Source organism: Hippoglossus hippoglossus, chromosome 15, assembly GCF_009819705.1.
Source record: "Hippoglossus hippoglossus isolate fHipHip1 chromosome 15, fHipHip1.pri, whole genome shotgun sequence".
Lineage (NCBI taxonomy): Eukaryota > Metazoa > Chordata > Actinopteri > Pleuronectiformes > Pleuronectidae > Hippoglossus > Hippoglossus hippoglossus.
Window position 1 is genome coordinate 2,047,686 of NC_047165.1, and position 17,642 is coordinate 2,065,327.

At 43.9% G+C, this 17,642-nt stretch overlaps 1 protein-coding gene across 1 annotated transcript in view; it reads left to right on the forward strand.

Moving 5' to 3' along the window:
- wdpcp (WD repeat containing planar cell polarity effector) overlaps positions 1-14,007 on the forward strand; it is a 67,694-nt gene extending 53,687 nt beyond the window's left edge. Inside the window, exons 16-20 of the mRNA XM_034608275.1 lie at positions 2,930-3,029; positions 8,542-8,632; positions 11,626-11,717; positions 12,468-12,490; positions 13,570-14,007. Of these exons, the coding sequence (XP_034464166.1) occupies positions 2,930-3,029; positions 8,542-8,632; positions 11,626-11,717; positions 12,468-12,490; positions 13,570-13,620 (357 nt within the window). The 3' untranslated portion in view covers positions 13,621-14,007. The remainder of the gene's footprint in view (positions 1-2,929; positions 3,030-8,541; positions 8,633-11,625; positions 11,718-12,467; positions 12,491-13,569) is intronic.
- Positions 14,008-17,642: the final 3,635 nt, after the last annotated feature.

Genomic DNA, 17,642 nt, shown 5'->3' on the forward strand with positions numbered 1-17,642 from the left:
TTTAACTCTTGTACTTTAACCCACAAACAAGTAGACGTGAGCAAGTTAACTTAATCCCTCGTTTAACCCACATATCAGTCGATGTTGGGCCCTATGCGTCCACCACCTTCTCTCCCCTCCTCCCCTCTTCACTCCCCCAAAAATGGCCCACTAAAACGCCCCTCTTTATCAGTGTGGTTAGCTGGCGCGCTGCAACCCCTAAAGCTCTTATATAAATAAGATTAGTGTCGCGTTTGAGCGTTGGGGAATAAGAGGTGTAATATCTGATGGTTTTATATGCAGTATTATTGTTATCCCTTCTTAGTCGGCCTGATACTCCTCTCTCTCTCTGTCTCTCTCTCTCTCTCTGGCTCTCTCTCTCTCTCTTTTCTTACTTTTCAGTTTGTCTCTCTCTCTCATTTCACATTTGTTCATTTCTCTCTCTCTCTCTCTCTCTTTATCCAGATTCACAGTATTATGAGGAGCTAAGCTGGAATAAAGCGCCCCAGCATCAAATGTTCATATTGTTCTCTTCTGACTATCATAATCTCTCTCTCTCTCTCTCTCTTTCTCTCTCTCTCTCTCTGTCTCTCTCTCTCTCTCTCTCTCTCTCTCTCTCTCTCTCTCTCTCTCTCTCTCTCACGTGCACCAAAACCCTTTTGTAAAATATTTTCTATTTTCTCGTTTTTGAATGTCTTTCTTTTGCTCCTTCACTCAAAGTCCTCATGATCATTTTACTGTACTGCCTCCTCTCCTTCTTCCTCTCCCCTCCTCTCCTCTCCTCTTCTTCTTCCTCTCCTTCTTCCCCTCCTCTCCCCTCCTCCCCTCCCATCCTCTCCCCTCCTCTCCCCTCCCCTCCTCTCCTTCTTCCTCTCCTCCTCCTCCTCGTCGTCGCCTGTTTAATCTTCCGCTGCTCTGTTTGTTATCAATTAGGACGCCTCACTCATATCTAATTGAGGGGCCATGTCCTTGTTCACGGCGGCTGAATTAGCCTCCTCAGTGCTTGTAGCCGATTTAGCTTCTTTTGAGGCCATTTTGTTGTCGGCCATTTTCACATTTCCCCCTAACTCCTCGCCACAGAGGGCAGGCACCACACTATAATTACCCAATCTGTTCCCATTCATACTCCTCAATTTCAGCACCTCACCCTCTCCCCCTCATTCTTTTTGACTCCCCCCCCTCACTGCTTCAGCCCCGCTCTGCTCCCCACCTCTTCTGGAAACCAGCACCCTCCTCTTTTTCCTTTTTTCCCTCTGGGGGTACAAAAGCTGGGTTACAATATGGGGGTATTAAGGCCCGGTGCAGGCTCAGCTGGGGGTTGGCTTTAGCCAGCTGAGGGTTATCCATGGCGAGCCCCGAGTTACGGCACTGATGTCCTGTGATGTCGCTGAGGCGGAAGACTTTCCTTAACACGCTGCACCCTTTGATGGGCCCTCAGGCCCTGCACTCTGCTCCAGGAAACCCTGCGACCCTGAGTAGCCCCTCGTTGGGTGCCAGGACGAGGGTTTGATTCCCTCTCAGTCAGTTCAGGAGGTCGAATGTTTGATCGTTTAGTCCACGTGTAACGACATATCATTTTTTAATTGTTCCCTCTTTGAGTATTGTGTGTTTTCGTATCATCTGAGCAACAGTGCTGATTTTTTTAATATCCTAAGATTTACCCATTGTGTGTCTTAATTTAAGTCACCTATATTTTGTGAGTCTGTTCCTCAAACTGCTTCTCCTCTATCAGCAATTAATCCAATTATCAGGTCATTGAATGAGAGACCCAATAAATGTAAGTCATTTAGTTGTTTGCCGTGCAACTCGAGAAACATTATCACCATATTTGTAGTTTGTAAAGTAGGGTTCAGAATAGGATTGTAAAGATCTACATAATGTTTCAAATATCTACTACAACTGAAATCATATATGACAGTGTTTTAGCTGATTTGAGTTAAGTAAAGATGTTTTATTTTAGATATGTTGAGAGTTGCGTCAAAACGTTATTCTACTGGTTTAAAAAATAGTGATGTAAAAATGTCCGTACAAAGATGAATCACATTAAAGCTAAAAAGAAAATATTTAAAGTAAGATAGTTCTCTATTACTAAGCATCTTAATAATAATGTAAACCACAAACTCAAATAGCAAGAGATTTTTAGTATGCATACTGTTTTCAGAGTATTTAATTTAGTCTATTATCCAGTGTGAATACTACACACTCATACCCTGCTTAGAATTAGCACATTACAAGTCTCTCACACACCAATAAAGATTTGAGTTTAATTTAATCAAATTTATTAAGAATACAATTTGAGAATTTCAAGTTTTCCGGTATTTAATCTGTAGTAATACTCGTGGCCGAGCGACGCAGTGTGGTTACTAATGAATAATGTGGCAGCGTATTGAGCTTTAAATCAGCCGCACTCAGACATCATGTACCAGTATTATCTCTCTTTATGGCTGTGCGAGACGCAAACAGAGCGATACAGAGGATACACGCTGTTTCCAATATTGTCACAGGCTGATATAGTAATATGCTCGGCTGGATATGTTTCTCTGTAAAGAGACAGAATACCAGCGTTTCTGAAAGGTGAACAGTCCCTCGCCTTCTCTCCCACTTTTGAAATGTGACAGATAACATCCTCCCTGGTTCAAACCCGGAGAGACGAGGGTGTGGGGGGGAGAGAGAGAGGGGGGGGGGGGTTACAAGCAGGCTGATTTCAAAGTTTTTTGAGGAACCGGCATTTCATCCAACCGGTGCTCTTTCTGATGTTGGGCTTCAAACGACGACTCCGATTTTTTTTTTCTTTCTTTTCTTGTCATTTCATCTGTTTCTTCCTTCACCCACAAAAAAAAACGCCGCCTCCACCCCTCCAAAAAAAAAAAAAAAACCCTATTGTGATCGGAGCTTAGATTCATTTTAGATTAACGTTCACAATTCTTTCTTTCTTGCATTACCTTCAAAGGACCTCCATTATGTCGCCGGTGATAAGGGCGAACTGGTGCTAGCGGACGTGGCCAAGAGGAAAGCTAATGAAATCGAGGCCCAGGCCAACGCAGGCAGCGGTAAGAAAAATAATCATAAACGTCCAACTGAAAAGTGTGATCGTTTTATTTCTCCTCCCTCACATTTGAAGAGGTGGATACTTGTTAACCTCGGGAACTCACCCACTCCCACACATGTTACAGCCTTTTCTCACACTCACCCTCCTTTAAGTGCACCGAGGAGAATTAAATCATATGACAGGAATATCCACGTAAAACTGAAACCATGTGAATCGTCCTCTTCAGTGACTTTGGAGGTTTTGATGACAAAATCACATTAAAATCTAAAAAGAAAGTGAAACTAAGCTTCACATAATTACTCCCTGCACAAAATAACTTGTGTGTTTTTGAATGTACGTGGTTCCAGGTGAAGGTTTTTGCCCAAACTGAATAGAAAGTGTTGTGACGTATAAACACTTGATGTTTCCTCAAGTTGTTCGAGGGGAGGAAACCCAGAGAAGGCCCAGTTTTTTTTGTTGTTCCTTCAGGCTGTGCTGCTGCCCTTTGACAAACATTCCCCAAAGCACATACCAGAGGGGATCAAGCAGAGTTCCTCATTACACACGCACACGCACACACGCACACACACACACACACACACACACACACACACACACACACACACACACACACACACACACACACACACACACACACACAAGTCCTCACAATTCCTCACAGGGGCTTTAAGGCCCGACGGGTGAGCAGAAACCATTCAAATTTGTGAGGGAACTAGATGAACATGTCTGATGAGTCCTTCATTGGTGCTTAAAACACACCAGAAGGCTGTGTGTGTGTTTGTGTGTCTGTCTGTGTGTGTGTGTGTGTGTGAGAGAGAGAGAGAGTGTGTACGACCACATGAGACAAGAGAGGTATTTAACTCCACTGTATAAGGTCAAACCCCTGAGGCTGAGTGTCTTGTGTGTTTGTCAGTGAATGAAAATGAGCATTTGTGTAACTGTGGGGCCTGTTTGCATGTAATTTCTTTTTTTTTTGTTTCTAATGTGAGGCGTAACACGCACACGCCTCCTCATAAGCCTCTTAATTATGTCCTCGATGATTTACCTCCATCACCTGCAGCGTGTCCTATCCTTGGACGGCAGCAGCAGAGGAGAGGAGGATGGAGGAAGGGACAGAGGAGAGGAAAAGGAAGGAGGGATGAGAGAGGGGGAGGACAAATATGAAGAAAATCAAATGAAGGACGGTGAAATTAAAAGATAAGAGGATAAAACAGATGAATTGGAAAAGGACGGAAGTGAAGGGAAAGAAAATAAATGAATTAAAGAAAAGGAAAAATGAAAAGAGAATATGAATGAGTAGAGAGAAAAAAACACATGAAAAGTTAAGGATGAGTGGACATCCCAAGGTTTTTTACAATCTTTGTTCCATTTGTAGGTTTTGTCTCCAAACAAGAGAGAGCGGGGGAAACACACATTAAAGGGTCAGAACCAAACCTGCAGCTGCTGCAGATGTTCCAGCCTCTGGGTGCAGGGTCCTATCCCCATGTTCCGTTCAACCAGATACTATAACTTGACATAATTCATGAAGAGTTCAAGTGGCCTGACGTCTCCACAGATACTGGATTACAATCAGTATCTGTACTGGAGCGTTAGGGTTAACCTGACGTTTCTACGGTGACACAACACGTCACTAAACCAGCTGATATTTGGATATGAGATCAAATACACATATTGACCTCAATGTGTAATATATGTTTTAAGTATTATATATTTGTTATGAACGCGTGATAAAACACAAATAACGTGATATTCTGATCCAGGCAGGAGTGTAACACCAGTGTGTTGCACGATATGTGTGTTTATGTGTGTGTGTGTGTGTGCGTGTTACAGTTGTGTGTCAGCCTTCATATTAACAGAGCAGAAAAGCCGGGTTATAAATAATGAGTGATTGGCTTCAAGCAGAGAACAGTGAACAGGTGTCTCTCTTTACACACACACACACAGACACACAGACACACACACACACACACACACACACACACACACACACACACACACACACACACACACACACACACACACACAGCCAATGGCATGGTCGTTGCACACCACCAGGATCATCTGTGGCTCACAGGGCACACACGTGTACAAACATGTCAAGTTATGCAAACACGATGTATTTACTGGTTTCCTTCTCTTGTTATCTGATATTTTCCAGCACACGTATGTTCACGAAACAGGAGATTCAGTATATGAAGAGTTTTTATGACACTGTCCCTAAGTTTCTGTTCTGCTAAGAGTGATGTAAAGTTTATCTTTAGTACAAATATTTCCATTTCTGCTTCTCTAAATGTGACCATCTTTTTTTAACTCCACTACATGCATTTTTATTTCCCTTTTAAAAAGATAAAACTGTATTTTTCGTGTTTAGATTTGAGATAAAAACCCACATCATTCATGGTCCAGGATTAAACCGGTGCTTCCCACCTTTTTGGCTGGTGACTTCTAGCAGCTGGAGCTCCATGTCACATTTCATAAATCTGTAAACACGACCTGTTCAAGGCAGGAATGTTCCGCCTTTACTCGGCCTCGCTGCTCTGTATAAAAGGTATCGACGTGGAATGGTGGGGGGTTATTGTTCATCTGCCTTTATGCTGGCAGCAGAGGAAGTCACAGAGCCGAATCCACTTGTGTGTAGAAGGGAGAACCGGAACGGTGGAACAGACGCCGACGCTTGTGTTACACGTCACGCCTCTGATTCCAGAACACCGGCGTTTTATTCACAACCACACGTGGGGGCGGCAATATGCTGCCTTGGTTGGTTCAGGGTGTAATCTGCGGGGCTGCTGAACTCAACTGGCTTCCCAATATTTTGTCCATCCCGATTATATGAATTAACATCGACACAATATCAGGAACACCTCCCAGTACAGCCCAGTAGAGTTTCAACTACAGAACAGGACTCATTTTGAAACGTGTGTGAACTCCTCATGTTCTTTCACACAGATAAAAGTTCCCACAGTTCAGCTACACGACGCCGCAGCCTACACCAACAAGTATCTGTTAAAACACACAAGTGAGTCTGAAAAGTGTTTGTTCTCCGTCATAGTCAAATTCAGAACGGCCCTCGGACATGCGTGCGTGCGTTTGTGTAAATATGTGAACTGTGCGCGTGCAGTTGGGAGCTTGTGAGCCCGGTCGCACTGTTTCCTGCGTGAACCAACATCATCATCTGTTAAACAGAAACGTGATCGCAGCTTGTTGGGTTCATGCAGAGCAGACGTTCCCTGCGGCGACACAACACGCGTCTCATCGCAGTGTGGGAACACATCTCAACGCTAAATTGTCACAGCACCAGAGCGAATGAGAAGTTCTACGTAATTAACTAATAATGATGATAATTGATTTTGCCGACCTGATTAATTGACACTGCTGCTCAGCCACCATGTCCCCAAACAGCTGAGACGTTCCTCACATCACGACACGACACATAACTTATTAAGTAATTCACTTAAACCCTGTTATAAAACTGCCTCCAAACAGGAATCAGCCTGACACCCTAGAAGGTGTGTGTGTGTGTCTGTGTGTGTCTGTGTGTGTGTGTGTAGGCTCCTCTGTGAGGCTTTGCCACCAATCACACCATTCACCATATTGTCTGTGCTCACAGAAGCATAATTCCATCTTACATCAATAGGTGAGGAGGCCACACAGCGGTGGGAGTTTGGATCTGATCAGGATCCCTCCTGCAAGACGACATTAGACATCCCACCGTGTTATTCACCTTTTAGATCTGGAGGACGTCTGGGCTGCCCCCCCCCAACGCGCGGGTGTGGGGGTTTTACAGAATACACTAACGGGATATAACGTGTTAATTGATGAAATTCAGAGATAGAAACTTTTTCTTAAACTCGAGGTGAATGGGATTTCGGGACTGAAATTACTGGTAGAAAACCAACTGAGCAGCAGCAGAAGAAACAGCCGATCTAGGCCATCGCCACCCATCGGTTTATCTCATTTCACTTTGTGAAAACTGTGGAAATGAGCTGATTTGCATTTGAAAGGAGAAACACTGGAAAGAGGAGAACATCTCCTGATATTGTCTCAACGATTTTTTCACTTGTTTTCAAAAGAAATAGAAACAAAAAACGACTGAATCCCAGATGGAGTGATTCTTTAAAGTGGACGTCTTTTACCAGCATCGGTCTCGGACTTGGAATCAGGTTGGGCAGCGCCACCGTGTTTCTATGCACCTCTTCTCATGTTTATGTGCATCCATTGTAAACGCTGATAAACAGAGATGCTGCCGCGGCTCGTACACACACACACACACACACACACACACACACACACACACACACACACACACACACACACACACACAATAGAGAACACACATTTCAGCTTAGAAATGGTTCCTTTTATAACAGCATCGGAAATCGCTTGTAGCTGTCTGGCTGACAAGTGTGTTGATTTGGATAGATACGGCATTGTGAGAGGCAGAGTAGCGAACAAGTGCGAGGGAAGGCCTCTTTCTCTTCCTCTCTATCTCCTTTTCTTCGGAGGAGCGTTCTGCCAAGAGGAGAAGCCAAGTTGGGTGCCTGATCGTTCCGTCTCCCCCTCACAAAGGAGGATGTGACTGTGGGGCCTTTCAACGGGCAAGGAGACAAGAGCTTTATCTGAAGATCCACTTCTCCACCTCCTCATGCTCCCTCTTTTCTTAGTGGTTATGATAAAAGCCTGTTAGCTCCGCTGTGTGCTGAAGAAAAACGCGGCGTTTGTCTCGGCTCTCGCTCTCAGCTCTGTCGATCGCTTTGTTGACTCATCCTCCATTAGTGTTTGAGTTCTCGTATCAGTTCGGAAGCTCGACTGGAATAACATGTTTGTCAGAAGCAAGACTGTCAAGTTGGCAAAAACCTACACCGGCTGTTTACAGAACCAAACGGAGATGATGGAGTACAGAACTTAGAGGTGTTCTACAGACAGGAATCTGACAAAACATCCAAAGAGATCAAATACATTTAAAACAACTTTATCTGACAACGTGAAAACAAAATGAGTTAAAGGGACTGAGACATGAATCATCCGTGTGGAGCCACTTAGTTTTACAAGTCCTTATCTACAGGTGATAGATGCAAGTAGCCAGTTAGCATTAACACTTAACTGATCTGGGAGAAACGTTAGCTCTTCATTAGTTTAGCTGCTAATGAAGTTAGCATCCTGACTGTGGTGTCCAGTCTGCCCAGAGGAAGAAGTGACCATCACCTGCTCCCAGTGACAAACTGCATATGTTGGCAGAGAAAACTTTACAAGTTAAACTTTTTAAAAAGCAGATTACTTGAGGTCTTTTAATCGACTCCATTGTAAACACACACTAACTGTTGGTGGAGTCACTTTTCCAGAGTCTACACCTTGAAGAAAGGAACGGCCTGAAGTTGTGTTTGTGTGATTCAGTGTCAGTTGGAAATAAAGCAAAAGAAAAACCTGAATGTCATAATGAAAACAAATTTAATTCTTTGATTTCATTCATGATAAATGTCAACCTTTGTGTTACTCTTTGTGTGTGTGTGTGTTAGAAGATGTGTTGGGTTCGAGCCTCGGTGACCGACAGACGGATCGGAACCAAAGTGCAATAGGACCTTCGTGCTCATGGACACCGACAACCCAGTGAGTTGCATGTAGTGTGTGTGTGTGTGTGTGTGTGTGTGTGTGTGTGTGTGTGTGTGTGTGTGTGTGTGTGTGTGTGTGTGTGTGTGTGTGTGTGTGTGTGTGTGTGTGTGTGTCTCTACTGTGTCTGTTGTCATGTTGTCATTATTACTGATTCACATTCCCATGTCTGTGTTTCTTCTTCAGTGATTTCAAATCTGCAATAACTGTTTTTTAAATACTTGGGAGCAGCAGAAACTAAATGTGAACATTGACATATTATCACTTTTTGAGTTGATATAATGAAGTTGTTTGCAAACATCGAGTATTTACACATTTTAAATCATACAGAGCAACATTAAGAGTCATTTTCAACCATGTTTCTGTCCAATTGGAAAATGTAAATCAAATATTCACTCTCTCATTTCCTCTGTTCACATTGTTTCCACATTGTCATTTGATTTTGTCATTTTCAACTGTATCCATTTTAATCGCATAGATTAATAAAAAAAACAGACAAATAAAGACAACATTTAGTTCAGCCCAGTTTAAATAAAGGAGGATTCACTTCTTCTTCTCTCTCGGGCCTGCGCTCGTTCTCCTCCACCACAATCCATCATTGTCTGCGTGTGAATTGTGTTGAGAGCGTCTGCGGCCAAATGACCCAGCGACAGCCTGAAAGCCTCCGTTTCCCTGTGTCATTTCAAATGTCAGAGCCACATCGGTTCTGGCTCTTTATCCCACCGGCGAAAAACCACGGAGCCACATTTAAAATGCCGCCGGAGTCCGTTCTTCTCCACGCTTCAGTGTCTGGTGTCGGGAAAAACCCAAAATCACTGCTTCGGAGGGATTGTTTAATACACTGGTCGACTTGAATGATGTGTGGAAAGAGTGTGACTAAAAGACGCAGGGAGAGCATCCCTCCCTTTGTCCCTGACACATATCTCACACACACACACACACACACACACAAATAAAGTCATCCACGTCTCAGTTATTGTAGAGCGGGTGGCGGTGGCGGAGGGGCGGTGGTGGAGGGGCATTCGTTGTCATACCCCAACTAACATATTGGGAGTATTTATATGGGATTTGTGTGCTTTAGATAAAAAAGAAAAGGCGCTCTTGTTCTTCTCATCTTCATGGGCTTTTCATGGTTGTTTGACTGTAACACTGATGACTCTCTGCACCTCCACCCCTCCACTCTGCGTCTCTCTCTAAGCCCCCTCCATCCATCCCAAATCCCTTCCTATCGGCCAATTTAAACAAGCTGGGGTCCAGAGAGAGAGAGAGAGAGAGAGAGAGAGGGAGAAGAGGGGGGGGGGGGGGGAGGAGAGAGATGCTCTGGCCTAAGCTCTTTTTTAAAAAACAGTAAAAGGAAGGAGAGGAGGAGAAAGGAGTGGTAAAGAGGGTTAGGGCGACTTGGCAGCCAGACGCCTGCTCGCTCTTCCCCAGGTCTTCCCCCTGCGCCGCTGACGGGGGCTAAGACAGCAGATCCCCGAACCTCCCCACAGATAACTGCCACAGAGAGAAAGAGACAAAAGCTGCTGCCTTTTTTATTGCACAATTCACCCCCCCCCCCCCCCCCCCCCCCCCCCCTTCCTTTACAACAATTTTTATATTGATGCCCCCCCCCCCCCCCCCCCCCCCCCCCCCCCCCCCCCCTCTCTTTTATAATCTGGTCTCCGATGAAGTTTCATTGTTTCTCATGTGAAGCCAATGACAGCTTAGCCGTGGTGGAGTAGGGGAGGCATTATAGCGCGGGCGTTCTCCCGTTTGGCTCGCTGAGAAAAGAGCAGAGGAAGAGGGGGAGGCGAGCACAATGCCGGGTTTGGGGGGCTCCTCGCCGGTTTCCCGCATTCCCCCCAAATCCGACTCTGCCGCGCGGAGGAATGAAGAGAGAGAGAGAGAGAGACCGAGCCGAGAAATCTGGGAAACGTCCCAACGTTCCTTTGACGGCTGTTGGCCTCGCTCGCTCGTCACGTACTCCGCTGTCAGTGGAGGGAAGAAGAATGGAGGCTATTTTTACTTTTCAGCTTCGGCGGAGGCCTTTACTTAATGTGCGGCTAGTTCGGAGTGACGGGGAGCCAAGAATCTACATCTGACTATTTAATTATCAGTTTGTGTACATTTTGAGCAGGGGGGGGGGGGGGGGGGGGGGGTTCAGTTATGACACTTCAGCTCCTGGGGGCCCGAACAGAAACACTGAGGTTTCACCTCTGTAAGATATTAAAGATATGAGTCCTGAATAATACAAATAAAAGAGTTTGTTGGGTAAATTAAAACAAAGAAATCAGCCTGATGCCCCCTTGAATAATCTAATAAGTGTTAAAGTGAGAGATTATTGTTCAAGAAATATCTCAGTCTGTTATTTAAACACGATGTAAATTACACTTTTAAAGTATCTGAGACAAAGACATTTCTATACATCAAGTTTGCCTCATATGACAGAAGCCGCATCCCAGTTTCTGTTCGTACATAATATCGAGTTATTAAACTTGTTTGTGGTTACGCCGCAGCTCTTTTGATCAGGTTGATAGATTGTGGTCTGGTTAAGGTTGAAGGATTTACTGTCCCACACCTTCAGCTTCGTCACGTGATGACTCCTGGAACAGGTCGGCCTCAGAACAATCCGCCCCACAGACCCTTTGTTGCTGAGGAATAGAAGGAGCCTTCAAAATGTCAAGGTCTTGAAGATGCGGCCATTGGAGGATGTGGCCCCTGAAATGAGACGGAGAAAACGTGTTGATTTACTAAACTTAACCACAGACACGACTCTGGATACAAGAGTTTGTCAGCATCGTGAAGTTGGGAAAACAATTTAGTGTTTAAATATAATTAGCAGGAGATGGAGTTGGTTGATTTTACTGATGCAAAGAAACAAGAACTTAGAGAAGCAGCGAACGTCTCAAACTGATGATGTGACATAGAAACTGTGTGTGGCTCCTCCACTGCAAAGTAAATGTTGTCTTTCATTTATGCATCTCAACATTTAATGTGTTTTCTCTGTTCTTCAGTGTCGATGGACGATTCGGTCCACGGAGACCAGAAGCAGAGAGTCCACACGTGACTGTGAGTCCAGACGTGTTCGGGACACTGACACAACCAGGTCTGTCTGTCGCTCCCTGTCTGTGTCTGTGACACTCTGGTACAGTAAATCACATAATGTTCAGCAGGCACATTTCAGGGCCACGTTTTATGACCTGCGATAATTCTCCCGTGTTAGATTCTCTAAACGTGGCCTGAGTGCTCTTGGTCTCAGACGTCTGCGGTGACTAACGGGTCATTTAGGAAAAACATCCATTAAGAAAACATTACTTCTTCGTCCTCCTCTTCTTCTTCACTCCTTCCCGTCCTCCTTCCCGCTCTCTCCATTTTAATAGTTCCATTTTTGGGGTTATTAGCAATTGTCTCGCTACCAAATCGCTCTGTCATTTGGTAATCTGGGCTGGAGGCTATTGAGGGGAATTTGCATCAGCGTTTTAAATATCTGTATAAGGCACGCTGGGGTTTTAATGTCAATCATAACCTTATTAACGCAGCGCTCAGAGCGAGAGAGAGGGGGAGAGAGAGGGGGAGAGAGAGAGGGAGATCGCCATGAGTGACAACGGTTTACTACATTTGTTAAAAGCCAGAAAAGGCAACGTGTCTGACCTACTGAGTGAGCATGTAACCTGTTCAGGCGTTCTGCCGTGTGTGTGTTCGTGTGCGAGTGTGTCAGTCAGTGTTGTGTTGCTGTAGGGCTGTCGTGTGTGATTACGCATGTCTAATGTTGGGCTGTTGTACTTTGTTTAATGTGTCGCGGCTGGTTTACCGGAACGTCGTCCAACATCTGCTGTCGGCTCATCTCGTTCTGCAGGAAGCAGCGACGCCGACAGAGACGTGAGTTGATTGACTGAACGTTGATTTTTTTTTTTTTTTCATCTCCGTCGACAGAATTCACGAGGTTCCATCTCTGTCTCGATGTGAACGGGATGAAAACGTGATCACAAATCATATTATAGGTTTAAAGTCGATAGTGAAGTCACAGCAGTAAACTGCAGCACTGAGCTGGTGAATAAGAAAAACTGAAGCTCGACTCATACAGATGTTTGGGGGCTGATATTAGGGAGTAAAGAATTTCTAATAACGATATATCGGTCGATAAATATAGAAAATACTAGATTCCTTGGACGTCCTTATCAAACCCTTGAGAAAAAGATTTAATGCTTTAAAGTGAAACATAAACTTTATTAGAAGTAATCATAAATAATAAGAAAGTGCAAATACATCTTTACTGTTTTGTTTATTCTGTAAAATAAAAGTTTTCATATCAGCAAACAGATCAATATATATTTTAATGTAACAGTATCGGCCTCTCTCACATGTCGTAGCAGGAAAAGGTGACTGACGACACCATGACAGTTTGAAGTTTGTAGCGAATAGTCGATCGAAAGAAAATGAATCACAAACACTTTTTGAATATCGATGAATCGTTTTTCAAGCAATAATTTCAAATATAAGGATTCATGTCTTGTTTCTATTGAATAGGATAATAAATTAAAACGTCTGTTGATTTGATAAAACAGTAGAAGTTTAACGACGTCCCTTTGCTTTGATTTCACTAAATTTAGATGTTTTACAGACCATCGATTGATTTATTCATCAAGAAAATCCACAATTAATCACTAGTTGCAGTTTTAGTTCCGTTAATTGTCTTATTGTCATATTCCTGAAGCTTGTAATGTTAGATATTAAATAGTATATTCTATGAAAAGCAGTTTAACCGTAAAATTTACTTTAACCATTATCAATCCCCCGAGAGCACTGAAAAGTGAAATGATCAATAAAACACAAATGCAGGTGACACACGACTGTGACTCTGTGACTCTGTGACTCTGTGAAACTGTTGTCTTCATATTTCCTGTACGAGCTGCTGAGGTTTGTTAAAACACAACTTGTCTGTGTGTGGTGTTTCTCAGGAGGAAGACGACCCCGGGACGCTTCACGTGGTCCATTTAGGAACCGTTTGAAAAACCATATATACGATTCAAGAGGTACTTCATTAAGCTGAGTGGGAAACTGAAGAAGCACAACAACACCTCCTCAATAACACACTCTTTTGTGTATATATATGTTTTATATGCAAACTAGTTTCTCACTTACGTAATGTGTGTACAGACGACTGTATAACTGATAATAACACACGGGTGAAGCAGAAGCCTTTATTCTTCTCACAGCTGTCATCCTAAGTGTGTTAAACGTCAAAAGCAGACAATGGATCCAGGTTATTTTCTGTCTCGGTGAAAAAAGAAAAGTGTTCTACCGATTTCCTCCTTTTTTAAAAACATGACAAAAAATGTTTTCAACCTTGTCATTAATCAGCCTGAAAAATAAAGACTTCTATTATACTTCCCTCACCACTGATATTGAATGTTCCCGGCTGCCTCTGTGTGTGTGTGTGTGTGCTGTGTGTGTTGTGTAGATGTGTGTGTGTGTGTGTGTTGGCCGAGATTACGGGCCACAGTTTTATTCATGAATAGGAGCCAACCAGGGACTTTAAAGCGTCGCGCGGAGCCTGTTTCCTGAACAGCAGCCATGGCCGTGTCAGAGCTGTCGACGCGCTGCGCTCACCGACTAATCTGACAGCGCCGCGCGAGCCCTAATCCCTCACTGTATCGTAATCTATTTACTTTGCATTCTAAGAGGATTTCCACCAAAAAATATACAAGAAGCGATGTTGGAAATGGACAGAAGATCAGCGAGGATGCTTTTCTGCTCCTTTTTTTTGTTTTGTTTGCCTTTTTACAAAAAAAAAAAAAAATCATTGTGTGTTTTTTGGGGAGTCAATCCCCTGCGAGAGGGAAGGGTGAAAGGAATTACATTTCTGACTGATACTAATACTTCTCTTATGTAAACATCAAAATGTTATATTTCCCCCTCCGATGATACAGTCACTCTGCGGAGCTGCAGCAGATAAGTGGCATCTGTCGCTGCCTTTAGTGCATCTCTTGACACGTTTATAATTTACAAACCAAGGCTGCATTATCTCCCGATTGTTGGATTTGACAGCTCGAATAAAAGCTGCAAAATTGCTTAACAGGCGAGCACGAGTTCCTCCCATCTCCCTGATGGCCTCCACACAGCAGCCCTTTTCTCACCAACACCGAAATCTCCTCTTTCATAACACAGAAAACAAAGTACGAGACCAAACGCTCTCCTCACTTACCCTTTGAGCAATTATGTCAGCTTTGTGAAATCATAAATACTTATGCTTCATTTAAATTGTGCCCAGAAGCTTTATTGTAGAACAGCCGCCCCGCGCTCAAATCTCCGCCGTCCGAGATGACTCGCAGAGATAGGCTTATTAGTGGTATTAACATACTGCGCCGCGTGCTGGAGCTGTGAAATGGCCTTGTTAACATTTGGAAATGAATCAAGCCTCCAGCACTTGCTATTATCCAGGTTATCTGTTGTTTTGTGTATTTCCCCCTCCGTGCAACAGCTGTGCAGTGTTTCTGCAGAGGCCTTATCCCGTCTAATGATGCTGCAGCTCTGATTGGACGGATAGTGTTTCCCCTCAGGGGCCTGTTGTGTGTCTTACAGGTTTGTTTGACTCATCTCCATGAGTCAGACCCTCAGACACTGTAGACACATGTGTCAGGACCATTAAACACAACTGAGAACTGACAGTAACTGGAAGAATCAACTTCACAGGAAGGGAAGTTTCTCTTCTTGGGTTCAATGAACGAGACGAAGCATCAAACTACAACTGTTTCAACAAGAAAACACTTTAATTACAGTTCAACATATCTGTGTTTAGCCTCAAGGAGAAAAATCATCAACACAACGTGGACAACGACAATATAATCGTTTATTAATGTACAATATCTGTGAGAAATTGAAAATGCAAAGAGGTTTTTATAAACCGTAATGTTCTGTTTGGCCTCAGCCTTGTTTTCACTAGTAGAATTTTTTTTACACGTGATTTTAAAGCGACGACATGTGTCAGAAGTGTCAGAGACGTCGTGTGTCAATCAAATGCTGAAGATTTAGTTTGACACAGAACTTCAGAGTCCTCAGAGAGCGTCATTATTTCTGTTATTGAAGTCTTATAAAAGGTGTAAGAGGGAGTTAATCCTGTCTGGAGACTAATTATCTGCACAAATAAGTGACATCACTAACACAAAATGAAAGAACCATGTATTTGTTCCTGTGTGACATATATAGCCCCCCCCCCCCCGGCTCCGTATGTGGAGAGGAAATTTGTCTCTGAAGAACAAACTTGATGGAAAAAGGAAACGTGGCCAACAAGTCAGACGGCAAACGTGTTGACATGCGGAGACGTCGTCGTCGTCGGTGGGAATCTCTAAAGCCTGCAGGTCAACAAGTCTCCATTAAGCTTCCCCAGGTCTGAAGGGCTGCAGGGGAAAGACAAGTCGGGACTCGGGCACGAGGAGCCGCTGCATCTTTTCCAGATGAGATAATACGAAGCCCTCTTCAAATAGCTCTCCACCCTGTCCCTTATCACCACGGCTTCACCAGGTAGAAACAGGAAACGTCAGCAGAAAGACAAATAACAAATATTGCTCACAGGAAGTTAAATATGAGTGTGAACTGCTGCTGAAACCAGTCCGGTCATGTGTGAGTTACTATGTTCACACGAGGAAAGAGAGGAAAACACTCACATGAAGCTGGGCTCGGTTTACAGGAGCTTTAACATCCCGACTGATTCTGAAATCAAGTTGCATCTCGCAGGAGACGAGAAGCTTCTCAGAGATTCTTCTTCTCTCGTGTCTAACGAGCGACGAGTCTCTTCTCTGACGTCGTTTCACGAGGAAGCAAAAACAAACATCAGCCTTTGAGACTTTGTTACGTCCTTCATCTCATCTTAATATTAAAGAATATTTCCGTTGGCCTGTAGCTGCTGTTATCGACATCATATAATCTATAGCTAACATTATTCCCTCTCATCTGGCACATCCACAGCAAAGGGGCGTTTTACACCGAGCTCTTCTCTTGGCCGTATATTTGAGATGTGTCTTGGACGACTTGTGTTCATGCTACATATCCACGAGCGTTTCCTCCAACTCAGCTGCTCACTGCACTCGTACAGCAGCTCGACTCCTCTCTCTCATTGGTTCTGGAATCAGAAAGTACGAACAGAAACGTCCTTAATATGAAACATGGCCCCGATGAGTTTGCACGGAGATCAGGAGGTTTGAGGATGGATGATCTGGGCTGAACATCGGTTGGATTAAATCATCCTGTTCTTCCCGTAGTCTGAGCTGTAGAAGATCTCCCTTAATCTTTAAATTAATGGTTACGAACTTTTTTAGACTTTTGGGAAATGTTTCAGTGCTTTAGCTTCAAACGTTACTGAACTTAATAATCAATAATCAAACTATCTGGTGATTCATTTTCTTTCAGAAACGGTTGTAGTGACGTTAGCATTTAGCTCTGAACGTTGTTGTTGCTTATCTACAGATCCACAAAGCTGCAAACGGCTCCTCCTCTAAGTACTTTAGCTGTTTCCTCAGTTTTTCTGTCACTAAAAGTAAGTTTATCTGTTTTCTTTCATATTCTCTATGTTCACAAGGTTGTCAAGTGTAGAAAAAAAACATAAAATCAACCGACCATCGTCGTCGTCTCACTTGCAAGTTGGTTTGTGTTTGTGTTGTCAGTGGCTAAATGTCATTGTTGACTTGTGGAAGAAAAGGAATTGAAACGTAGCAGCGAGGTCTGAGTCGTTCTGTTTCCTCAACTAAACCGACGGCGTCCAAACCCGGGAGGAATTTCATGAATGCTCTCTGGGCCTGGTGTCACAGGGGCTAAGCCGCTCGCACTCCACCCGCCCGACTGTGTCGCCCGCCCGGACTCGACTGTGAAATCCCCCGACAGAAGCCAATGTTGCCTCTCACCTTCTTTGAGTTTGGACGACGGCTTCCAGAGGTCGTTGGCGGCGGCGTTCAGTGGTTTTTTGAGGCGAAACCCGTTCATGTCGGAGCTGGAACACGTAACAGGAAACGCCAGCGCGGCCTCTAGAGTTTCATGT